This window comes from Pleurodeles waltl, chromosome 3_1, assembly GCF_031143425.1.
Source record: "Pleurodeles waltl isolate 20211129_DDA chromosome 3_1, aPleWal1.hap1.20221129, whole genome shotgun sequence".
In the NCBI taxonomy this organism is placed as follows: Eukaryota; Metazoa; Chordata; class Amphibia; order Caudata; family Salamandridae; genus Pleurodeles; species Pleurodeles waltl.
In genome coordinates this window covers 1,306,898,443-1,306,925,655 of record NC_090440.1, presented here as the reverse complement: position 1 = coordinate 1,306,925,655, position 27,213 = coordinate 1,306,898,443, and the positions used below count along the sequence as shown (strand labels likewise).

Below are 27,213 nucleotides of genomic sequence, written 5' to 3'. Positions count from 1 at the left end.
AAAGAGGGGGGGGGGACCATGTTAATCGGTGTACAAGTAGTGTTTTACAAGCCAAACACATGGTACCGGCAGGACCCAATTACTCGAGGTCGGCTGAGAAGTGGCTTACACTGACTAGGAGGCAGGCTACAGAGCGGTAAGAACGTGGAGGCCAGAGGAATGGGTCCGGTAATGGTGTCAATTGATATGGATGCTTGATGTGGACGGGTGAGGACAGTACATGGCTACGTAAGGGCAATTATTTCAAGGACATGGGAGTAGGCACAGAGGAGCAGGGACCAGATATCAAGGAACTGGATGGTACAAAAAAGAAGGAGGTGGGGTCCCACAAAGGGCCATCCACATAGGAGGGGAACAACAGGGCGTAAGTGCCATGGACAAAGAAAATGATGCTGGTAGGCAAGAAGAAGAGACAAGTAAGGCAGAAAGGGTAGAGGGCAAAGTAAGCAAGGAGTTTAAAATAAAGACATTCCTCTGTATGGAGGTGACCAAACCTTTAGAGGCACAGCTGATGCTGTCTACCAAATAGCATATCTGGAAGAGCGAATACGTTGAAATGTTGAAGCTGTTACACTGAGAAGTCAGGTCCCAGGAGGGGTCCAAGGAGGAAGAGTATAAGCTAGCTAAACACCCAAGGGTGCCTATGACTACAGAGAACTGGACAGCAACTTTTTCTAATCTACGCCAATGTACACTGCAAGAAATATCCTGAGCGGAGTGTGGTCCTGTTTAAATACATGGATGTCATACGCAAAGCACAAACCACATTCAGGGGGCATGAGTGGGTGCAATATGACAATATGACGATTAATTCAGGGGGTGTATGGCCTTTGATGCAGAGTTGAAATGGTCAGGAATAGATTCAGATCTATGGCAGCACACGAGGAGTGCAGCAAAATTTGTTAAAATGTTTTTTACTGCCAGTTGGATGCCTATAGTCCACTGGCCTGTTCAGGCTCGTCCCATCAGGGAGTGGGTTCTACAACAAATATTCAAGAGGGACAAGTGGGGAAAAGCTCTTACATCGGTTAAGCTATATAGATTGAACATCTCAAGTCTGTCAGGGAATACCCACAAGAAGAACTACAGAAAGAAATGCCAGAGAGTAGGATAGTAGGTCCGTTTGATGAATAGACATTGAAAAAACCTATCTGTGTCTCCGAAAGCGGTGGTTCCTTAAGAAATAGCAGGGACAGTTTCAAATGATACAGCATATGTCTTGGCCAGAGGCGCAATCAATCAATGACATCATAGCTGAAAATATGGTTTCATTGTCATATCCTTCAGTCGATGTAGCAATGGTACTGGTGGAGTGGGCGGGGGTAGGAGCAGAAAGGGTGAAATGCAACATAAATTCAGCATTTCTGCTATTGCCAGTACACCCCAACGACTTTCAATTGCTGAGTATTCAGTTCAGTGGACAATGGTACATGGACAAGGCCATCCCAGTGGGCTGCTTGATCTCCTGGGTCCTGTTTGAACTGTTTAGATCATTTCTGCAAAGGATGTTTATGTGGGCCATGAGCACAAGTGGGTGACCCCCTACCTGGTTGATTTTTTTTTTTTTGTCACAAAGTCCAGCTCTGCAGACTGCCAGCACTTGCTGGTAAGTTTACAAGACCTCATGGAAGACACTGGGTGTTCCTTTGGGACTGGAGAAAACGGTGGGCCCCCAGACAACGCTCCCCTTCTCTGGGATAGAACTGGACTCCAGGGTCATGAAGGTACGTTTACCAATAGACAAAATACTGAAGATGCAGCAGTTGTTGGCCACAATACTGGAAAAGGCTAAAGTTAAGGTCAGGGAGGTGCAAGTGCTTCTAGAATTTCTCAACTTTGCAAGTAGGGTGGTAGGAGTGGATTGGACCTTCCGTAGGAGACTAGGAATGGCGGTGTCAGGCCTGTCCTTGCCGCACCATGTGAGAGAGGATTTGTGCATGTGGTACTTCTTTTTGGACTCATTCAATGGCATTCCATTGTGTACACCATGCAGCTTTAAGTGGATATCCAAATTTATTCTGAAACGGCAGGGGGTGCAGGGTTTGGTTTGTACTGGCAAGGACATTGGCATATTGAGGAATGGCCAGCAGGCTGGAAGCATGGGGCCGCAGCATTGCATTACTTGAGCTTTTTCCATTGGTTGTAGCAGTCACTATGTGGGGAGAGTTGTTGGTGCACAAGAAAGTCTTAATCTGCATTGAAAACATGGCGTGGTGCAGGTGGTCAATAGATAGTCGGCCAGAGACACACAATCCTGAAGTTGCTGCAGAGTTTTGTACTTGCAGGCTTCAAACATGAAATTCAGTTCAGGGCTAAGCATGTGCCAGGGGTGGTCAATTACACTGCAGAAGCTTTGTCTCGTTCACAGTGGGAGAGATTTCAATGGCTGGCCACTAACGAAGGTGGATAGGGACAAGATGCACATGCAGACAGTGCTATGGACAGGAGACAGAGGATGTTCCAGTTGGTGGTAGGGTCATTGGCCGTGTCCAAGAGGAAAGCATACTTACAGGCTTGGGAGGGGTTTCTGAACACAGGAGCGAGTAGGAAAATTGGGGAATGGGAGAGAGTGGAAGATGTGGTACAGTTTATACTGTCTGTGGCAGTAAAAGTGCTTTCGTGGTACACAATTGCAGGGAAGTTAGTGGGCATTGCTTTCATGGGAAAGTTGGTTTGGGGTTTTGCCCCATCGGCGGGGGAATTGGGTAAAAGGGTGTTGGATGGCTGAGCCAGGGAACAGGGACAAGCAGGGCATTTTTAATTGAAAACTGGTAGAAAAGTCAGGCTCAGTCTCAAATGATTTGTGATTTAAATCATCTTTAGTGGTAAAGTGGGATTTCAAATAACACTTCTGACAATGTCACTTTTAGAAAGTTGTCATTTTCTTGTCCTAACCATTTGGCTCCTGTAGCCTGTGACCTGGGTCACATGACTGTGACTAGATTAACAGTTGGCCTGTGTGTATTAATCCCAGACTGTGAGACAAAGGTGGACTAGGTGTTGACACGATGGACAATTCTTACAGGATTGGTGGAACAAAGCTGTTCCCTGTCCCACTCACAAAGGAATGTGACATCAGCCATTGTCATCCTAGATCACTTACAGCATGGGCAGGAGAAGGAAGGACTTTTCCAGACCCTGATGGGGACAGAGCCTAGACATTGTTGCCACTTCAAAGGCTGGCACCAGGTTTAAATATTGGCCCCTCAGGCCAGCTCCTTAGTATATCCTGGTCCTGTGGAAGAATTCTGGACTGCCCTGCTGTTTTAGGCATACCTTGCTGGTTGAAGGAGAGAGGACCATCTCCTTGTTCCCAGGAAAATCTGAGTGACACCAAAGTTCAGTTGTCTGACCTCTTGTTCTGAGCTACAGGATACAACAATCTCCAGAGTTCTCCCTGCAACTAACCAGATGGTCTGCTGCAAATGGGCCTGTGGACATGCTGACCCATGGTAGCCTCTGTTACAGTGAGTGTCTGATTCTAAGGAGGTGTCTCCCCAGGTCCTGGACCCCTGGCAGGTATCAAAGGGCACACCTCTTAAAGGAATGGAGAAATCCTGAAGCTTTGGCCTTTTCATCACTGTGAATGGGCCAGTTTGCGTGAAGGCTGCCGCATGCAACCATTAACACAAAGCTCCAGTGAACCGGACTCTTTGCACTACAGCACCACCAAACCAAGATCTGCACTTCACGCTACAGAAACAGCTCCCAGTAACCACCAACGCAAGGCTTCAGCAATGACTGTCCATGATGCCCAACTGAATCTTAATGCTACAGTTTGTAAACCTGCAATGTCAGGCTTGTTCTTGGCCCTACAGCAACAATCATCTGTGGTGCTTTCCTTGCTCCTTATTGCCTGCTCCAATGTGAATACATACATTATCATGAGAAAGTGCAAATAATTACACTGTAGTATATGTTCCAGGTTTGAGATCACACACAAAGACAGACATGAACCAAAACCAATAAGAGAACAAAGAGAGACCAGTTGAAGAGAAAGGAAACAGCACGCCACATGAGGAAGTTGAGCACAGTGTACATTTCCACTAAGAATATGCAGCAATACAGGAACAACTGATCATAGTGACAAAATCAACAAACAACACCTCCCATATCTCTGATCTTCATACTCAATCCTGACTAGGAAGCAACTGTCCACCAAGATTCTGACTCTTAGGTGATAATAAAACTTTCATCTAAATTGAATACTAAATGTTTCAGCTCTACCACCATTATTGAATCCTAATGAATAACATATAGTCCACGATGATGGGGACCACATTTCCAAAGGATGAGGCCAGCCCCCAATCCTTCAAACAATGAGGAGTTACATATGATAACTTGAAGAATCTGAACTTCACCCAACACTCACCACCCTACTATGGAATACCTGTATACTCAGCACCAATCATAGATACAAACACAAACATGCACACTCCCTTCTCAAGCTGGAAACAGGCAAAATGAAACGCAGTTAAACCAATTAACACTTAAAACATACCATATTTTCTATTGTGCAGGGAGATAAATGAATAAATAGTATGAATTGTGTGATACTACCAGTAATAACATCAGTGGCGGCCGGCAGCTTTAGGAGGGAGGGGGTGGGCGGGAAGCACACACACACAATCATTCTTTCACACACAGACACCCACGCACATCCATTAACAACACTCATAACATTCAAACATGCATGCACGCACGCACCAAACATTAATTTTAAAAGATCACACACACTCATTCTTTCACACACACACGCATGCACATCCATTAACAACACTCATAACATTCAAACATGCACGCAGGCACCAAACATTCATTTAAAAACATCACACATACACACTTACCTTCAGCCTTGAGGTCCCAGGAGGGCTGGGACTGCTGCCTTCCCTCATTGGCTGACCTTGCCTCGTCACAGAGTGGGATGGGGTTAGTGAGACTGCTGACCCCACCCCACTCTGTGACGAATTGTCACTGATTGACACTCGCCCTGGGCGCTTCAGGGCTTAAACCTGAAGTGCACAGGTCAAAGTCAATGGGTGACGCTTTCCTCGTCTCCCAGGGAAAGGCCTTGAGGCACCTTTGCTGAGCTGAGGAGGTCATGCCCATAGGACCTGTGACCTCCTCAGCCCAGCAAAGTTCAGCTCAGGCAGCCAGGAGTCTGCGCAAATCGCGCATGTCTCACTCCTGGCTGTCTGAGCTGAAAATGAAGAGTGTCTGTCACGCTGACCTTTGTTCAGCCTGACAGAAACTCTTCATGAGGGCCAAAAGGTGGGGGGGGGTGGTTCCTCCGCCCTAAAGGACGGGCAGCGCCTGTATAACATATATCTGAAGTGCAAACAGGTATGTAGGTATGTATGTAGAACGGAGGGGTTTGAAGGGGTAAGCTGGTCTCGGGTTAGATCAAGGAAAAGCGTAATCTCCAGAGCCTTTCTCCTAAAACACACTAATTGTTGTCTCCATTCACACTTGCAGTTCTACAAAGATAAATAACAATTCAACATTCTTTGCACAGTTGGACACACAGCCCAGGACCGTAACTAAAGCCATGGCCAAAAGAGTGCTAGTATGATTGTCCTGAAGGGTAAATTTTTGACTGATTCCATGAAAAATAGCAGGTGTAAAAAACATTTTTCATCAGTTAGCATTGTTATATAAAGAAGCTTAATGGTAAAAATATTTAGAAATAACATGTACAGAGTAGTTACAGCTGCCCTTACATTGAACAGTGACATCTGATTTTCAATAATATGCATTCCAATAATGTCCATTCTAAATGGTTAAAATGTGAAGCAGGTGCAATTCCTTACAAAAGTATTTTCTTCTTGTGTAAAATTGTTTGCAGTGTCTCAGTAATGCAATGGCCACTAATACTTTCTATTGCAAACCTACCAGTGCTGGTGAGAAATCAATATGCTGTCCAATAAATGTCCAACATATATGTTCAAAGTCCATTTACACTTGCATTAGAAATATGGCGTTTCTGCTCAGAAGTGATGGTACTATATACCTAAGTGTATGATAGTTCACTGAGAAGTGATAATACTTTGAACCTAGGTGTATGATTGTTCACTGAAATCTAAGTGTATAATAGTTACCTGTTAAGTGATGGTAATGTGTACTCTGAGCCTAAGTGTATGATGGCTCACTTAGAAGTGATGGTATGTGTACCTAATTGTATAATAGTTCACCAATAATTGATGGTACTGTGTACCTAGGTTGATGATAGTTCACCGAGAACTGATGGTACTCTGTAAGTACGTGTAGAACAGTTCACTGAGAAGTGAGGGAACTGTGTGCATGACAGCTCAATGAGAAATATTTGTACTGTTCTATCAATTCAATTCAATTTATGTATTTCATGATTTGGAACTCCATAGAGGTCCACATAAACAAGTGATTCATAAAATACAATACATAAGAAAACATTGAAGAAGATCTACTTCAAAATATATGTTATCTGCAAAATTAGAAACATCCAAATTGCTGCCCATCAAACATATATTACAATTTTGTTACAAACAGTGCTTAGATATATAAAGTGCATCAATCCATTAAATAAATAGCTTCTATAAAGTGCATCCAAGTCTCAATCCCTCTAGCTTATTACACATCAAACATATATTACAATGTTGTTACCAAACAGTGCTTAGATATATAAAGTGCAACAAGCCATTAAATAAATAGCGTCCATAAAGTGCATCCAAATCTCAACCCTTCTTGCTCATTTCACAGTGCATTTTCTATGAAATACATCGTATTGTGGAATATGAGAGTCCTTTAAGTAAATACATTCTTTTAAAATCCACCAATAAACAATAAAATCAATAGATTTAAAAATGTCTTTAAAAAACTTAAAAATCCTGAAACAGAGTATTTAATTCAGTGGGTTAAACAATGCTTCCAAGACCTCTCCTGCTGAGTGAATATTAAAATTCAGATACAGCGGTTTCAGACATTTTTTCCTCAGTATGGCTAAGAAGGGACAAACAAATAACACATGCTTAAAATTCTGCACCCCAATTTACAGAAGTCACAGATATTAGAAGATCCATCCCAATTAGAGATTCAGGCCCTCATTACAACATTGGTGGTAAATCCCGCTTACCGCCGTGCAGAAGACCGCCAAAACACAGCTGCGGCCACGGAATTCCGCCACAGCTATTACGACCCACAGCTCAGAATACGCCAACATCTAGACACCCACACAAGTCCGCCACACCAAAGGTCAGTGATTAACTGGCGATAACAAAACCTCCACCGTCACGCCAACAGGAATACGCCCACACTATGACGACCCACGAATCCACGCAGCGGTCTGTCAACCGCGGTATTCCATTGGCGGTACACACCGCCACGCTAAAAATACATATATATTTACAAAACACTACCACATCGGACAATTCCAAATACACACACCTGACACATACACACACCACTTCCACACACCCAATACAATATAAAACACACACCCACATTACCCACAAACCCTTACAACTAACAATTTGGAAGAAGCAGAGAGACAGCAAAGCAAAGACCACACCAGCATACAGAGGCACACAACACCATCACTCATACACATACACGCACACGACACCACACACCCCGAAACATCACCCCACACATCACAACACACATCACCTCACACATCACCCACACCACCCCATGGCACCGCAAAGACACCCCAGGTTTTCTGAGGAGGAGCTCAGGGTCATGGTGGAGGAAATCATCCAGGTAGAGCCACAGCTATTCGGATCACAGGTGCAGCACACCTCCATAGCTATGAAGGTGGAGCTATGGCGCAGAATCGTGGACAGGGTCAACGCAGTGGGACAGCACCAAAGAACACGGGATGACATCAAGAAGAGGTGGAACAACCTACGGGGGAAGGTGCGTTTCGTGCTCTCAAGACACCACATTGCAGTTCAGAGGACTGGCGGCGGACCCCCACTTCCTCCCCCACAACTAACAACATGGGAGGAGCAGGTCTTGGCTATACTGCATCCTGAGGGCCTCGCAGGAGTAGCTGGAGGAATGGACTCTGGTAAGTCAAATCTTTAACTACTTCATCCCCCACCCTACCTGCATGCTATCACATACCCCCACCCTCGCCCTCACCCCATCACTCCAACTCCTCACATATGTCCCTCTATCACAAACCACACATCCCAACACCAAGCCCTGCATGCAACAACAAAGCATGGACACCCATCACCAATGCATGTCCACTACAGATACCCACACCGACCCCTAAACAATTATCACACAAGGTCCTGCACAAGAATGTAAGCACTGGGGTACAGGATCACCCACCCATTGCACACCATGGCACACACAGATGCAATAATCATGCATTTACACCCCTACAGGACCCCTACCCAACATCACCAGACAGGAGGTTCCAGACATGTCCACTCCCCCCACAGAAGAGGCCCACAGTGATGACAGCAGCTCTGTCCAACTGGATCTAGATGACCAGCCTGGCCCATCTGGGACCTCGGGACAGTCGGTTCCCCTCACACAGACACAGGCCACAACAAAGGCAAGTCAACGTCGCCGCCAACCTGCACTGCGGACAAGACCGCCACGGGCACCGCCACATGCACCGCCGCCACGGGCACTGCCACCAGCACCCAAGATACTGAGCCCTTCACCAGCACCGCAGACACTGTGCCCTTCAGCAGCACCGCGGTCAGTGAGCCCGCCAGCAGCACCGCCGGCAGCACCAAGGTCAGTGAGCCCGCCACCAGCACCGCCGCTCATGACACCGCCACCAGCATCGAGGTCAGTGAGCCCCCCACCAGCACCGCCGCTCATGACACCGCCGCCAGCACCGAGGTCAGTGAGCCCCCACCAGCACCGCTGCCCAATGACCGGCGCAAGCACCGCCGCAACTGAGCCCACCGCCAGCACCGCCAGCACCCACGCCACATCCTGAGCCAGTGGCACCACCGCAGACATGGCTGCCATCCCCAGTGGTCATTCGTACGAGGCTGGTGGTCAGTTCCAGGGGCCTGGGCAGCTTCCATGTTGCCCCACCATCAGTGGAGTATCACATCCACTACCTCAGTCCTTGGCAGGTTGAAGCACTCTGGGCACAAAGTCCCCTCCAGAACCAGTGGAGAAAGGCATCCACTACCTCAGTCCTTGGCAGGATGAAGCACTCTGGGCACTAAAGCCCCCTACAGAACCAGTGGAATATCACATCCACTACCTCAGTCCTTGGCAGGATGAAGCACTCTGGGCACCAAGCCCCCTCCAGAACCAGTGGAGGAAGACATCCACTTGAGAAACTGGGGCTTTGCACTGCCCAGGATAAAGCAGTGGGCAAACCACCCACTTGAGAGACTTGAGAGACTGTGGCTTTGCACTCCCCAGGATGCAGCAGTGGGCAAACCACCCACTTGAGAGACTGTGGTTTTGCACTCCCTAGGATAAAGCAGTGGGAAACCCACCCACTGGAGAGACTTGAGAGACTGTGGCTTTGCCCTCCCTAGGATGCAGCAGTGGGCAACCCACCCACCTGAGGGACTTGAGGGACAGAGACTGTGGCTTTGCACTCCCCAGAATAAAGCAGTGGGCAACCCACCCACTGGAGAGTCTTGAGAGACTGTGGCTTTGCACTCCCCAGGATGCAGCAGTGGGCAACCCACCCACTTGAGAGACTTGAGAGACTGTGGCTTTGCACTCCCCAGGATAAAGCAGTGGGCAACCCACCCACTGGAGAGACTTGAGAGACTGTGGCTTTGCACTCCCCAGGATAAAGCAGTGGGCAACCCACCCACTGGAGAGACTAGAGACTGTGGCTTTGCACTCCCCAGGATACATCAATGGGCATGGCGCCCCCTCATTGAGCTGGCGTCGTGCACTCATCTGGCTGAGGTGCTCCCCTTCCCTTCCCCCTGAGGTACCTGTTTTTTTTTTATCTGATGCCCCTGCAGTGTTCTCTCTGTTTCGATCGGGTATCTTGTGTGGGCCTCGCCCATGCATTTTGGTGCAGTACCTGGACTTTAATTCTTGGTGTACATATTTGTTTATAGCGTATATAAAATTTTGATTCATGGATTTTACATGATTACAATCGTTCAACTCATTTCCTTTTGTCATTGCGTTCTGCCAGGGGGAATTGGGGGTTGTAAATGTAATGTTTCAGCATATATTGGTGTGTGTGTTGTAGTGGGTGGGGGTGGGGGTGTTGTGTGTTGGTCTGTGTGTCACTTTCTTTGCCCTCCCCCTCCCCTGTGTTGTAGGTGCAGTACTCACCGTGGTCGTCGCCGCCATCGGTCGTACTCCTGGTAGAGGAGCAGGAAGACAATTGCAAGGAGTATTTGGAGTTCAGGCTCCATGGCGTCCTGGTTCCTCGTGGGTTGTGTAGAGGTGAGTGTTTCCCCTTCCAAGTCCAGTTTCCGCAGTGTTTTTGTTCGTGTTGAATCCGCCCCGGAAAAGGTGGCGGATTGGCCTGTCATAATAGTGTGGGCGGTACATTGTGCTCCGCCTGACTGTTGGCGGTGACCGCCATGCTGTTTGTCTGTACCGCCGTGGTGGTCGGAGTGTTAAAGTGGCTGTCTATGTTGGCGGTTTCCGCTGTGGTCGTAATCCCATTTTTTTTCCGCCAGCCTGTTGCCGGTATTACCGCCACTAACACCAACCGCTAGGGTTGTAATGAGGGCCTAAATCTTTTAGTGGCAGCATATCTAATCTCAACAAAATATAAAAGCACCTCACCCCTTGTATTAAGTACCAAGATAAGTATGGTTGAGAATGTTTAAAAATCATCATTTTAGTTAAAGCCACAAATCTCCTCTTTTGGCAGCAGAACTCAATAGCCAACGAGAAACGTTTACACATTATAGCCTCTTTTGGGCTCTTTTTAAATAAAAGGGTTGGTAGGGATAAAATAAGGTCAGAGACTCTAGCATTTGAGGAGCACAATTATAATTTCTAAAGAACTGTGATTTTTCTCTTAGCGTACCAAAAACTTATTTTTATGCTAGGTATCTTAGAGTTTATTCTGCACTGGGTACTAGGCTCAAAGCCCTCGGGAAAACTGCCACTAGACCCTGTACAAAGACACTCTCAATACCAATTTCAAGCCTTAAGGCTGCCACGGAAGCAGAGTTATTACAGGGAACCAAGTCTTAAAATCTGCCCTTCTAGTTTATTTAAAAACTCACATTTAGATATCTCTATACATTCTATAGCATGTAAGAGAGTGGCCAGAATCTTCACTTGGTAAACTGACAGTAAATAAGTAAAATGCCGCCAGCCAACTGCATTATAAAAGGCCATTAAGCCTTGTGCCTGAGAGAGGGCCTTACTAACATTGTTGTGTATATAATCTTGGTCGTTGAGTGAACAGGATAAAGTTTTCCCCAAGAAGCAATACGTTTTTACCCGCTCAAGCTTATGTTGACCCAAGGACCAAGAAAAGTTTATTTTTTATGAGATTATTTCCCTAAAAAACATACCAATTGTGACTTCAGTGCATTGATTTTTAAGTGCTCTGCTCAGTGTAGTAATTTAGGGTGGCCAAGCGCTTATATAGACCTTTCGGGATGAGATCAATCACCACTATATCGTCAGCATATAAGAGGCAGGATATAGGACACTCTCCGATTTTGGGTGCAAAGCCTTCACTGTTCCCTCAAACAATAGGCATGCATAGATATATAGTGAAAAAAGCAGTGCACCAGCAGACAACCCTGCCTCAATCCATTTTTTGTGGGGAATTCCGAAGACAGAGCCTGATCTCCACCTAAAAGTACTTTACACTAAGTAGAAGAGTGTAAGGCTACAATCAAACGTAAAAGTTTGTTGGGGTGGCCAACTTAAATAATTTCTTACATAGAATTTAGCGCTCTACCCTGTCAAAAGCTGTTGAGAAGTCTATAAATGCAGCATTTACAACTCCACCGCTGATCTGCACATATTTTTCATTTAAAATTTGCATTATTAAGATGTTATCTAAAGTATTTTGCTCCTTCCTAAAACTTGCTTGTTCTAAAGGAAGGACAGAATTTTACTCAACCCAGGACGTTAAGTGCTCAAGTAAACTTTTAGCAAAAATCTGACCAGCTGCATCCCACAGAGCTATTTGACGGTAATTTATAAGTGAAGATTTGTCACCCTTTTTATACAGGGGAACTATGACATTCCCAGTGCAAGATTCTGGGACTATACCTTTTAAGTAACAAAATAGAAATACAGGGTGGAGAATGCTTGCCCAAAGCAGGGGTTCTTGTTTAATTATAGCCATAGGGACCCCGTCAGGGCCCATTGCTCCCAAACCCGCATTGACCTTATGAACCTCTCAATCTTGGTCACTGAGGGGGGCCGTAACTATCGGATTCAGCCCAGCTACCTGAAATAAAGTCCATTTCACTACGCAATGTCCCAGTTTTCCATGTAGAGGGAGAGTAAGTACTTCCTCCATTCTGCCTCAGCTATCAGTGGGGCGAGAGAGGATTTGCGGGACCTGCAACAGTCAGAGATAATTGCCCAAAATTTGTGGGCATTTTTAGTCACAACAGCTTCCCTCAAATCTACCTACCTCTGTTCGGCCTCCTCCTTCTTTATGCCTATCTTAAGTCTCACTCGTCTCTTCTATAATAGGGAAATTCTCTACTCCTATCCTTTGACTCTCACACATACTGTAGGCTTACCAAATTTATTGATTTCTCTGTTCGGTAATAAAACAGATAACCTTATTTTCTTATGTGGTGACTTAGTGCAATTCGGCTGACCACTTTGAATTATATTTCCCATAAATTCAGAAAAGCATTAAAGAGGGTCCCCACTCCAATCATCAATATGCCTCAAGGTCATTTCAAGAGATTCTTTCACAAATAATATTTTTAAAGGCGACCAATAGATTCTACCTTTTTTTCTATTAAAATCGATGATTTCCTGGCCCTTGAAATTCCATGCCTCTAATGGAGACAGTTGAAGTTTTAGCGTGAGGCTAAGTATCTTATGATCACCGAACGGGGTATCCACAATTATCATGTCCTTCACCGATTGGACTACAGCACAGGAAGCTATAAAATAGTCAATAATGTAACCACTCTAATGTGTAAAAGCTGTGGGGGAGTCTGAGTGAAAACGCCTATTTAGGATTATGTAACTGAGTTCCCTCAGATCTTTTACTAAAATGTAACCCCTTTAATCAGTCCTAATTCTTGGTGGAAATAAGATAGGAGGAATATTAAAAGCAGGTTCCCTCTCTATGTCACAAAATATGGATAGAGATAAATTAGAAATTGTACAGTTTAAGTCCCCCATGATCAATACCTTATATACACTTTCATTTGGATTTGAACCGACGGAGGAAATGCAATTAAACATGTGTATTAAAATTTTATCATGGGCATGATCAGTGGGAATATAGGCATTTACTATTAACATGGATGTTCTCCTACAATCCTCCAGAATTGGGTTAACTCTCACTATCTGAAAGAGGTTTAGTGGAACTTGAAGGCTTTCATACTCCCATTTATGTTTATTACTTAAAAGCATAGCAATTCCCTCTTTAGCGTGCCCTTTCTTAGAGGGCTGCACCTTTTGACACAATACAGTGTACCCTGGACAGGAAAAATCAGTTAAACTCCAGGTCTCTTGGATGCAGATTAGATCAGCCTGTAAAGAACAAAGATAATCTAGTTTTTCCATTTGGTTCCTAGTCCCGCAGCATTCCAAGAAACCACATGAAAGTTAAGGTTAATGGCCTGGTTGCAGTGCCTTACCCTTTGCCCGACTGCTATTTAAAGCCCCAGCCAACCATTTCCAATTTTCCTGTTTAAAACCTGAATGTTGTGAAGGTTCAACGTCCACAAACTTCACCACTCTTTCATCATGGAAAAGAGAGATCTTAAAATGTTCCCAAGAACAGTTAATTGGATCACGCACAGGGCGAAGTCCACTTCCATTCAGATAATTGTGCAGGAGGGGACTGCTGCTTACTAAAAGGTGCCTCTGTTTCCCATACTGGGACCACATCTAAGCCTCTGTGCTGTAATTGCTCGCACTTAACTAAAATAAATTTTGCAATGGTTTTGGAATACAACCAAACTTTTGTCTTTACAGTTCCTGGACCATGTACAAGATACTCACGGGAGATATCACTGTTTTAAATTTAACTCCTCAATGTCTACAAAATAGTAGATGAGAAGAGAGCAATTCAAAATTAAATTAGAATTAAAAAAATACAGAAAACTCTAAACATGCAGTAGTCTCATTATAATGTAAGTAATCCTTCTTCTTACATTCAACATCCCCACCATTCAGAGGGACAGACATAGAGGTGGTCATTACAACCCTGGCGGTCCATGACCGCCGGGTTGGAGGACCGCGGGAGCACCGCCGACAGGCCGGCGGTGCTCCAATGGGCATTCCGACCGCGGCGGTAAAGCCGCGGTCGGACCGGCAACACTGGCGGTCACCCGCCAGTGTACCGCCGCCCATTGGAATCCTCCAAGGCGGCGCAGCTAGCTGCGCCGCCGAGGGGATTCCGACCCCCCCTACCGCCATCCAGTTCCCGGCGGTCCGCCCGCCGGGAACCGGATGGCGGTAGGGGGGGTCGCGGGGCCCCTGGGGGCCCCTGCAGTGCCCATGCCACTGGCATGGGCACTGCAGGGGCCCCCGTAAGAGGGCCCCTAAATGTATTTCACTGTCTGCTGCGCAGACAGTGAAATACGCGACGGGTGCAACTGCACCCGTCGCACAGCTTTCACTCCGCCGGCTCGATTCCGAGCCGGCTTCATCGTGGAAGCCTCTTTCCCGCTGGGCTGGCGGGCGGCCTGAAGGCGGCCGCCCGCCAGCCCAGCGGGAATGTCAGAATTACCGCCGCGGTCTTTCGACCGCGGAACGGTAACCTGACGGCGGGACTTTGGCGGGCGGCCTCCGCCGCCCGCCAAGGTCAGAATGAGGGCCAGAGTTCGGAAAAGTGTTGGTACTGTTATATTAAAACTGTTCTAGCTCTCTTGAGATGTGCCAGGATTAATGAAGCAGTGGTGTGATAAGTCTCTGAAGTATAATTAACCGAGGTTGACAACTGGCTGTCTCTGTCCATGACTAATCAGTGCTGTCAAAAGTCCCACCATCGTACATCTTCCCATTGACTTCCTCCAAGGCTGAATTTTCGAAGTAAATATTTTTTCACATATTAACACAATTGGGGCTGACAGGGTAAAGCAAATCTGACAAGTGAGATCTGAGATCATGGGCCTCCAAACAAGTGAACAGTGGAAGCACTTTATAGAAAATAAAACCTGAAATAATAAATACCTTCAATTTTGCAGTCAAATCTAGCAGCACTTCCTTCCACTACCTCAATGTTAAGAATCGTCGTGGTGAAATATGGCTTGATGTGGGGTCGTTCTTCAGCTACCTCCTCAAGGAAAGTTTCATTGGTGTCTTCTGAAATGGCTAAAAAGATGTGCTAGTTTTACAAGTGAGGCGTTGTAGGAGAACATTATGAATTATTCTGATTTTTTTTCTGTACGATACATGTGCATGGGAAAAGTGCAGGCACGGACAGGCAATGAGGTAAATGCTCAGTACTTATGGCGTATGTGCACGTTCATAAATCTTACCCCCCAAATAGACCTGCCAAAGTGAATAAATTAGGAAGCAGCACCAACATATTTCTCAATTCGTTTTTTCATTCAAACCCATCATTCCAGAATAACTGAAAACAAGGCAAAACATTTTTTTATGTTGAAACGTATCATTTTTTTTTAATAAAACAAATATGTGGAAAATAGATAAGTTTAAACGCAAACATTTTGCATACAGAAAACTGTAAAATCCTAAGAAAAGCGACCATAAATTATAAGACATTTCAAATTTCAAAATAATCTTTTTTCTTTCAGTTACTTTTTTCTAACATATACTAGTGACAAATCTTGCTTTGTCCAAATCGAAGGAGAGAGTCACAATTGTTGTCCAGGTTGATTTTACAGGAGTCAATGGTACTGCTATCCTGAAATTGAAATGTTTGGTTGAATTCAATTATATTAGGGCATTAGGGCAACGTTGAGTGTTTATCATATTATTCAGTTATACCAGTTAAGCAGACGCAGTCTTGAGACTGGAATATATCTTGCATTGTTTTCCATGTTTTATTCCAATATTCTAAAAGTTGAGAACAAGAAAAAATGTAGTCCTTACCTTCTGCCTTGCAGGAAAAAATATATATCCTAGATCTACAGATATAATCTATATAGCTTTTGTGGGATTCATAATGTGCAATTGCAAATAAAGTATAATAATCACAAGAAATCTTCACCCCGTTGTGGACATTGATATTTTTAAATAGCTTTGTTTGGACCCTGGCAGTCGGTTCATTAGCTCATCAGATCTATGGAGGCCAAGCCCTTTGTTTCACTAGCCGAAGACATACTGCCAAATTGAGAGATCTTTATCAGGCAGGTGGGATCTAAGTGACTTCAGCCGAAAAGCTAGTGCTGTGAAGTCACTGAATTTGTAGAGCAGGTGCCTGTTTGTTGTGCCTCTTTAGTCAAGATCTTTTTTCTCCTGAAAATGAACTCTCAAAGCAGGATGTACTGGTTTGGGCGTCACAACTTAAAAAATTACAATTCACATTCACACATGTTAGTAATGAATTATTCTTGTAATAGAAAGGCATTACATCTCTTTGCAATAATTATCTTATGGTAGGTCTCGCCTACTTCAATATTTCACATGTAAAACCCTGTTTCTTTGTTAGTGAGCATAAATGTATATGCATAAACTGGGGGGTAGGGGCGTAAGGAGAAATAGGTTGTATTACCGCCATCGACATCAGTATGTATGCTAGGTATCATGCCTTTTCCAGATCTACTGTAGGAACACTTGTGGAATAATATAGTGGTTATAAAACCGTGGTAAAATAAAGTTCTTAGATTATCACAAGAATCAACTAGCAGCTAGTCAAGCTAACAGGTGTTGAGGGGCCATTTTGGGGATCTAGTGACTCAGAAAAGACTAGCTCTGCAGGTTCTGCCTGTTGTTACATGCTGTCTTTGCACTTAGTATGTTTTTCTGTTTAATGACACACAGTTGATTGTTTAATGCTTCAAATGTTTATACCAGAATGTATATTTAAAAGAAAATGCCTTAGAAACTGCACAAGCTCGGTTTTGCAACATTTTATCATTGTATGTAATATATTAAACTGACTACACGAGTTCGCAAAAAATTCGTTCAAATTCAACAGGGGAAGAAATATTAATGTAAGTGTATATTAACAATTGGTGGTCTTCCTGCTAACCCTGAAGATGATCTAAACAGTTGTATATTTCGTGTAAAAATCAAATCAAATAGTTACTTTAAAAATTACCTTCTGGTTCTACTTTGTCTGCACTTAAAGGACTGGTAGGTGAACTTCCAGAAGACTTCCTGCCACCGACTCCTGATATCATCGCCATAGAAGAAAGCCTTCCTATGGCTCGTACTGCATTGCCTGTTTTCTGAAAAGGAATTGAAACTTTCTAAGTGCTTGATTATTAGAAAAATTGAAGTTACGTATATGGTATCTATCCAGAAAGACTGTCAGTTTCTAAAATGACCCATATTTAAGTATTATGTTTTTCTAGTACACGTTTACACACTTGGATTTTGTGTTTAAGGTTGCTTGGCAGCTTAGGAAAGAAGATTAAAACTAATAAGACAAAATCTGTGTCCTAGGAAATACCAAAAAGATACCTCCCGGTATGCATTCCATCTCTGGCAAATCTTGCTGTGTCTTTAGGGGACACTCTTTGGCCACTACTCTTCTCCACTTGATTATGCAAGCTCCTCCAATCCTGAGAAATGTCTATTTTCTCTAGTACGAGGAAGGTATTTTCTTTGCGCATGAATACCTCTTCATCAAGATACCTCAATTAAGCTAGCTTTACTTCCAATACAATTGGGAGTCCTAAACTGGTTGAAAGACACTAGAGAGTTTTTCCAAGAAGTGCTAAATATGATTGCATAACCAAATCGTGTGTAGAAAATCTCCCACCCCTTTGCGGAATCGTAAGCAATTAGAGCCCAAGCTATTTGGAAAGCACCAGATTTGTTTCAGGGGTTAAATAAACCCTGTCGAGGTTTTTTAAATAGTTTTAGATGCTGAGTTTGCAAGAGATTGATGCTTCTTGTGTGACCATGACTGCAGACATCCTCTCCTCTTTTTCTAATGGACCTTTAGCTCTCTCCCATTGTCCTTTAGGCTGACCAAAGGTATTGTAAGTAGTTTTGATAAATATTTTGCAAAGGCATTAAGTCTTATCCATATCAGGAAGTTTGGATATTGTTATATTTGCTTCAAGTAGTCCAAATTCCGGTATTTCGGTTGTGTTGGACAGATGCAGCACTAAGACATACTTGAGTTGGAGGTACTTATAAAATTGGTAAACTAGCAACCAAATTCTTCCCCTAATATCAAAAAATGATTGTAATGCTGTTCCAGTTAAAGCATCTACCAATAAATTGATACCCAGGTGAACCCAACCACAGAATCCCCTCAAGTCAGGCCACATCAATGAAGTATGACCAGTCAGTTTCCATTGCCAGCGTACAGGTTTATTAGCGGTCTGTTAGGTTTCAGGGAAACCCTAGCAGCAGCCAGAAAACCCAGTGATAGTTTGCCAACATACAAATAGGGAATTGTGGACTTAGTACCCAATAGCCATACTTCAACTGTATATGCCAGATCAGGTATTGAACGAACCTGGGAAGCATAAGTCAAGTCATTGACAATGAGATTCTGGGTAGCTTTGCAGTAGGTTACAGAGTTTCCCATAGTAAGCAGTCCTCAAACGACAACTTACAACATTTTTAGAAATGAGATGCGCGGTTGGCTTTTGGACCAAAGAAACTCATGAGTATGCTTAAGGTTGTCAATGTATTTGTAGATAGTGTAAAAGGGTAGACATAGGCTTTGTAGCCCAGATGCGTCGTGTTCACCTGCAGTCTCAGAATCTCTATCCAGGCCATATATTTATCAAGGGTACAAAGTGGAAAATGTCTTGTCTTTAAGCAACTTGCTTTTGGATCCTGAGTACAGGCCAAGGTCATTTAGGCCCTGATTTATTCAAAAGTGGAGCAGCGCAGTGATGCACCAAAACTAGCGCAATACGCTGTTCCACTTTTGAAAAGCAGGGATGCACTGAATTTGGAGGAATACGGCGCACCCCTGCGTTTCCCCCTGCGCTAACGCTGAATTAGCTGCCTGCACCACCACAGGCATCCTAGCACCATAGTGCAAGGGTGTCCTCGTTGAGGGGAGAGATTATGTGCAGGAAGGTGTTCCTTCCTGCACATAAACAATCTATGATGGCGATTTGGCAAAATGCAGCACAGATAGAAGTACCAAAGCGTCATTTTTGATTGATTGTTTATGAGCAGGAAGGAATACCTTCCTGCTCATAAACAATCACCCAATGACATTTTGCTCTTTGTATGTGTGCTGCAGAAAGCAGCACACATGGAAAAAACAAAACATGAGGAGGAATAAAAGCATCCCTCCTCATTTTGCCCTGCTAATGCCACATCTGGGGCAGCGTAACTTTTTGGCGCTGCCACAGGTCTACGATTACTCTGAAATCTGGGGGAGCGTCAAAAGTAATGGGTGTTGCGGTGGAACACCAACTGCAACACCCATTGCATGCCCCTCTTACGCAGAAAACTCTGCCGGAGGGGCCAATATTTACAATGCCACAAAAAGAGGAGTTACACCTCCTTGTAAATATAAAGCAGTGGTTAGCACCGCCACAGCGTCAAGAAAAGTGATGCTCCGGAGCCGCTAGGGGCTCTCAAATCTGCCCCTTAGTGTTTGCTTTGCAACAGGACCAGAAATCAGGGGCTCGTCTAGGTATATTAGAAGATCACCAGCATAGAGGGATACTTTATCTACCAAGCTAGCTGGCCACTGAAAACCTGTACTGGACTTGTTCAGTGAAATGGCTGCTGCCAAGGAATCAACTGCAAATATCAGTGGGCACCCCTGTCTGGTATGGACAGTGAAGGTGAGGCGGTACAAAAGAGTTCCCCCACTCTCAACTCGGGCTTTGTAGTTAGAGTAAAGTATGCATATGTAGACCAGGAAGCAGGGTCCAATGCCTAAATATCTCAGAAATGTAAAAAGAAAGGCAGTCGAAAACATTTTGAAAATGTATTAAAAACAGTGCAAGGGAAGTATTCAGTTTGCGGCCAAATGATTCAGTTTGTGGCCAAGTGCCAAGGCATTGAAAATTCACCTAATGTTATGACTGCTTGCCTGGAGTGCCATGAAGAGGTCTGGGTAGACAAGTGTTGTAATGGCATTGGAGAGGCATGCCGCCAGTATTTTGGCAAGTATTTTACATTTCCAATTAAGTAAAGAAATAGGGCAATAGGGTTTGCAATGGTCTAAAAGGCATTGTTGAATGGAACCCTAACTGTGTGTGTGCATGCCAGAAATACCTCATGATGAAGCAAGGCTTGTCAAACGTTAGTTGAAGGCTTGGGGCCCAAACTTAATGCAGGGCCACCAGGATGCAACATTCTGAATATGTAAAAAAAAATCATACTCAAAGAGAAAAATATGGCATTTGGTATCAGATAGTGGTCTGGATTATGATGCTGCATTCGTGTTTTTGGTAAAATGTTTATTAAATTCTCAATGGATTGTTTATATTAACTAACACATTTTAAAGAAAGTTAACTGAAAAAGATAAACTATGTCAAATTATCTAATTTGGGCTTGATGCTGCCCAGTATAGCACAAGGTACACCCAATGGTATCATGCTGAAGACATTCTTGAATCTCGGGAAGATCGTCATTTTCTACTTTTCTGCTTCCCTCTGCAATATGTGGGTTTCCAGTAGCAGAGTGATGTTTGATTTTTGGAAAGGTACCTCATTCATAATGGGGACAACAGCCTCACATGCCATCAAAAGTCAATAAATAAGTGTTGCCTCAGGAAACGAGGGGCCTGAAAAGTGTAGAACCCTAGGAAGTGAGGGGCCCTGAGGTATACCTTCCTTCCCCCTCTCACTCTTCTGAATAACCTAGGGTTTAGAGTTTGGTGGTGGGCTGAAAACAGAAGCTAAATTAGCTATCCACAGATTTACTAGTCTTAACACCGTAACTATGCATCTTGAAGATATACATATCGTCAAGGTAAATATCTGTTGCTTAAAAAAAAAATTCTCCACAGTTGTTCTTTATTGAGTTGTTTTCAAAAGTTAAACACATACATTCAGAAGCATATTATGGGCTCACCGTCTGTCAATCAAAATTATACCGTTTATGTTTCAGTCCCATACATCTTAACTCCTAAATGTGTTCAACCGACCCTACTGATGTCCAAGGTCTATATACTCAGTAGGCATTTGGGATGGAAGCTACCACGTGTCTGACTCAGAAGATCTATCACAGCTTTTTGTAGTAACCAAGAAAAACAATTCACCATCGCCCAAGCGGGGCATAACCATTAGTGTCTGTTGTGTGAAATCAACTCATTGGCTCCCTATAAGGGCGCACCGCCTCCTAATAGGTCTCACTGTTGGAGCCAGAGGTGGGTTGTGTTGAACCCATATAGTTCAGAGGGGAGTATAACTATAATTACTGTGTGGAAGGAGGGAGGAAGACACAGACTCATTGTCTAGGTTCACAGCGGGTGGGCCATCAGCCATTTAAGGGATGCTTTCATCTACCACTACTAGCTGTGTGAGGGTGTCAGTCCCTATATGTTGGGATTTAAGTAGTTGCCAGTCCAGCTTTGCTACCAGTTTGTCCAGGAATGTGTCCCATGAGGCCCCATTGTGTTGCCGCTTCTTTCTGTATCAGGAGTGAACGCCAAGTAGGAGTTTCAGCAGCTGCTCATTAGAGCAGGTCTCAAAGCCACATAAAAAGTGGGGGAGCCACAACAGACTTTCACCTCAGCACTATGTTTTATTGTCTATGGTGTATTATTAGCATGAATGCCAGGTCTACAAACTTTCTGGTGCATTTGTTCTTATGCATGTGAGTGCTCCAGCAAACAGTGCTAGGGGTCTATCTGCAGGGGTCATCCCATAATGTCCACCAATGTCATCATAGCTTCCGACCAGTAATGTCCAATTGCCTGGCAGGCCCAAACCACATGGTAAAAATCTGGTTCCAGACACATGCACTGTGGGCATTTCAGATCTCCTCATCGGATGATGTGGTGTAGTCGCACAACAGTGCACATGTCTGGTGTAGATACCTAAACAGTGTGTATTTTAGCTGTGTGTTCCTAGAGACCACCGTGACCTGCTCCATTGTCAATCCGTGAGCTCCTGTCTGATAAAGAGGGCCCATTAATCCCTTAGGGCATGCAGACTCGGGCTACGGGACTCCATCAATTCCCTGTAAAGTAACATGATTGCACATCTCCCTGCACCATATACCAGTAATAATTGCAACGTTAAAGATGTAGTGGATTCTGTAAGGTCAGTAACCCAGACGGTCCCTATTGTGGCTGTGGAGGCTTTGTGGGTCAAAACAGGCCCTCTTCAGTATTGTAGCACTCTCTGAGGTCTTGGAAGGCCAACAGGGTTTTATGTATATACAGGTCGCTTATTTCAAGGACATCTGCCTCAGTCCACAGTCTTGTGTTTATAGCGGCCAGCCACTACGCAAAATGCTGGGAGTACCAACAGCGGCACTGTAGGCATTTATGGTGTACTGCACCACCAAGGTTGTACATACATGTGCCAACAGTGTCTGGCTACTTAAGCGAGGTATCCACTGTGTTTGGTGCATCTCTGCGGGTGTCAATAAGCCAATCTAACACACCATAGCCCCCTGTGACTCTTAAGACGGATGGCTGTTCATGGTTAGGCATGTTTGACAGCCAGCACTGTAATTGCGCTGCTGCATTCTGGGTCTCTAGTTGGCTGAAGTATACACCCTGTCCAAGTAGGGACCACCAGTCTAGTCAGGGCAAGTCACATACACATTCTAAATTAACCTGTGCTCACCCTCTGGTAGCTTGGCACAAAACAGTCAGGCTTAAATTAAATTAAGAGGCAAGGTGTAAAGTATTTGACCAACACTAACGGATCTTAATTTAATGAACTAAATAAGATAAAAACGACAAAAATTTAATAAGTAGAAGTTGTGATTTTTTTTTTTTTTTAAATATCTACAAATGTAATGTTTAAAATCTTAAAGAGCCAACCAGGGCTTTCTGGTCGTGCTAGACTGGGGAAATCCAAAAGTTCAGGCCAACCGCAATGGAGTGGGCGGCTACAGGGACCATTCTTGCCCCGTGGAAAGAGTACTTTGTATGGAAGGTTGCATTGACATCAAAGATCCGATGTGAGGAGCAGGAGGGCCAATGCAAAGGCGATGCATCGGCTCCAATGGAAACAGTGGGGGATGCGTCGTCATTGAGGCGCACAGTCGATGTCCTCAAGGAGCGGCGTCAAACCCTTTGCGATCAAAGGGATGCATGGTTGTCAAGCCGCACAGCCAGCAATGTGAAGGTCATGCGTTCGGGCTGATGGTGCTGCATCTATCCTGAGGGGCGCAATCAGCAATGCAAAGCCCTCATCCTCAGCAGCGATGCGTCACTGTCAGGAAGAGATGCAGCGCTTCCGATCGGCACAGTGAATTGTGGATTTTCTCAGAACATAGCTGCAGAACCCACTTCCAAGGGTGCAGGACTGGATTGGCACAACTTGGCACGGCAGGATTCACAGATGGTAGAGTCCAGGTGCTGTTGGAGAGTTGCAGGCAGTCTTTGATGTCCCTGAGACTGCAGAGGAGCAGGAGGCACGCCAGCAAGCTCATGGAGTCACTTGGTTCTGGGGATGTAGAGATTCAGGTCCAGTCCTTCTCACCGCCAAGCAAAGAGGCACAGCAAATCAGGAGCTCAGCAAGTCAAGAAAAGTGACAGTCCTTTCAGCAGCACAGCAGACCTTTGTCTAGGCTAAATGTCCTCCGGTCCATAAGTGTACTGATTTAGTGGGATTTGGGTCCACTACTTATACCCAGTTGTGCCTTTGAAGTGGGGGAGACTTCAAAGAGAGGCCTTTGAAGTGCAAAAAGTCCCTGCCCTTCCATCCCTGGCTCCAGACACACTACAGGTAGTTATGTATCTCCTTGTGGGGGGACAGCTGCTCCCTCCCATCTAGCTCAGGAAGACCCATCAGCCTGATGATGGACAATCAGGAAGTGAACGAGTCACCTCAGCTCCCCTTATGTGTGACTGTCTAGAGGGAATTCACAAAGCCCAGCTGTCGCCTACCCCAGACCTGTATTCAGAGACAGCCAGAAGGCACAGATTAAAACTGCACACATAGGCTATCCAATGGCAGGTCTGAGTCCTGTTTAAAGGGCTACTGAACTGGATAGCACAATCAGTGCTGCAAGTAGCATTTAATTTACAGACCCTGGGCACATGTAGTGCACTTTAATAGGGACTTACAAGTAAATGAAACATGCCTATTGTGGATAGTCCAATGTAACCATGTTTTAGGCCAACAGCACAGGCACTTTAGCACTGGTCAGTAGTGGTAAAGTGTCCAGAAGTCCAGCAAAAACGAAGTCAGCAGAACAGGATGTCAGAAGGCAAACATTCTAGGGGAAACCACGCCAAGGATGTCAAGTCTAACATTTATTTAATGCTTTTATGTAGTGCTTACTAGGTTTAGAGCATGGAAGCATCATCCGTAAGACAGGTAGTGGGAGTAAAGCAATTAAGCCAACTATCCTAGACAAAGTAGAAGAGAGGGCCTCTGTCACTTTCATGATTACTAGGGGTGGCCAATATCCCGCATTATTAGTAGTGGTCAATCCAAGTCTGTGTCTCCAGGCCAATGCAAGGGAAAGCTTTGCTAATAGTATCCATCCACACAATTGATTGCAGTGCAGCGTGGTTAGGTAGGAAATTATTGAGTTGTCTTTTAAACACTGGTATATAAAACAACGCTCAAATTTCAGGGAAATTGAGTTCCACATTTTAGGAGTACACCCAGAAAAGGACTGGTTCATGGTTTGCCTTTCCTGACAGCTGGGATTTATTTAAAGTATTAGTGAGTTTGTGCTTCTCAGCTTTTGTGATTATCAATTTTACTACTAGGAAGGCAGATTTAAACATGAATCTCACTTCAATAGGCAGCCAGTTTAAAGAAACCAAGATCAGGATCAAGAAATCAAATTGGTTAGGTCTTGTGGTCATCTGGGCAGTGCGTGTTTTGGGGATCTGGGCTAGAATGGTATTTCCATATTCCAGTCCTGATAACGCCATGGCATATATCACTGTCTGCTGGTTATTAGACAGATAGGAGGAGTCTGAAAAAGGCAGATGAGTTAGAGATGGTAATTTGATGCTGATCCTTTTGAATATGGCCCCCAGTAAATACATGGCTACCTTTTCATCCTTCTATATGCTCTGGTACAAATACTGTGCACTCCCATCTCGCTTTCTCTCACTGTTGATTAGATGCAAGACCTAGTGTATTTAATCCTGAGAACCACAAAATGTCCATGCCTGCCCACTTTACTTTTAATTTCACAAAGGTCAAGTCGTTCAAGAAAGCAAAGGGGCTGCTTAGTTTACTCACAGTTATATTCTGCATCTAGAGAAAGCAGGAATGATTTATCCCCATTTTCCTAGACATAGTGAATGAGATACAATATCTCCCAGATAATCTCTGCACTTGGCTGTTCTATCTTTAATATCCACATTAGGTCAGGACCTCCATTGTTTTTGAATGATAGCTATACTAGCCTCCATCAATATTGAGGCCCTAGGCAGAGAGAAATACTGGGAAGGCCACGGTGGAGAGGACTAACTTAGAAAACAGCTATCTTGTCCACCCCATTGTCTTGTGTCCTGAATAAAATAGTTTAGCAATCACTGGAATTCTCACTGAACAATGATGAAACCCTATTTTCCTAGAAGCGGTCGTGGATCATACATTTGCTTAAAAAATAGCCCAAATGGATCTATTTGAAAATGCTATCACATGATCTTCTTCAGACTGCTAAATTGGAAGGCAGTGCTGCCACACAAATACAAATCTTCCTATAGCCCAGTAATCGTTTAGACATAGACTGAGATCTTCGACTGAATAGTTACAGCTTCTGTGTTTTCTCAATCTTAAATGATTTAAGGTAGGTACCTTATGGTAGTGGCGTATGGTGCACTGGTCTTAGTCTATCATCTCTGCTAATAATAACTGGCCACAGGACCTCTTGTAAAGAACTGACCAGGTGACTTACTGTCACTTGGAATAGATTTATATCCAAACATGTCATTAAAACTAACACTGTTTGATCTGACTTTTCAAATAACATTCTTTTTCAGATTTGATAACTTGAAATCATTTCATCAGTTTGTTACAACCATATTTATGACACACAGCTATTTCTAAACCAAAGGCAGTGATATATATTCATATGGAATCAACAACAATTTATCTGCCAACAAATCAGAAATTGCTATCACTAACACCAAACTACTTATAGGAAAAGCACCAGTCAACCACATGTCCAAAGGAGGTGACCTAGGCTATTCAATCTAGCCCTTACACAGCACCCTTGACCAACAAGCAATAAACCAGTCTGGTGCTGCTTGTGTTCCCTTCCAGAATTAACATAACTTGGCTGTCTTGGCTGGACTCTTCCTTCTGGAGCAAAACCATGGTTAATTTGCATGTTTTGAGTGTGTTGCTCGCTGTCTGGAGTGATACAGTAAACAAAAAATTAAGCAGAGTAACTACCAATAACAGATTAATTCAAGTATTCTGCCTATCACTATTTTGTATCATTCACTATGATGTCCTAAATGCCAAGATATGCCCAGACAGGAGTTCTGCAGTTCTATAGGACTTTATCTGCTACCCACGTGATGAAGCTGAACAAGGCTGAAACTGCACAGATTGCATAGTTTTTCCATTTAGAGAGGATGCAGCTGGCAATGTGGGCTGGAGTGTTCCTTCTGGAGCAGGACCAAGACTGATTTGCCAGTGGTTGCTTCCAGTTTGGAGTGGCAAAGTCAGAAACAATGGACTCCAATGTGACCCAGAGTACTTACCACCAGTGGCTAAGAGTGTGATAGCGCAGTTAGTATTAATAATAAAAACAGGTCCATAGCCAGAAGTATATTTTTAGGAAGGCATGGCCCTCAGCTATGATCAAACATTAAAGATGTGCCCTTTAGGTGCATTCTTCCCCAAATACTGGTTATACTACTAAATATTAACCCATAGAAT

At 44.2% G+C, this 27,213-nt stretch overlaps 1 protein-coding gene across 6 annotated transcripts in view; it reads right to left on the bottom strand.

The window, feature by feature from the left end:
- The window catches only part of MYLK (myosin light chain kinase), a 1,681,938-nt gene that overhangs the window by 8,721 nt on the left and 1,646,004 nt on the right, over window positions 1-27,213 (bottom strand). For all 6 annotated transcript variants that reach the window (XM_069224656.1, XM_069224654.1, XM_069224658.1 and 3 more), the window contains 2 exons: window positions 17,339-17,468; window positions 15,283-15,423 (listed from right to left, as the gene is read on the bottom strand). In XM_069224656.1, coding sequence (XP_069080757.1) covers window positions 15,283-15,423; window positions 17,339-17,468 — 271 coding nt within the window. The remainder of the gene's footprint in view (window positions 1-15,282; window positions 15,424-17,338; window positions 17,469-27,213) is intronic.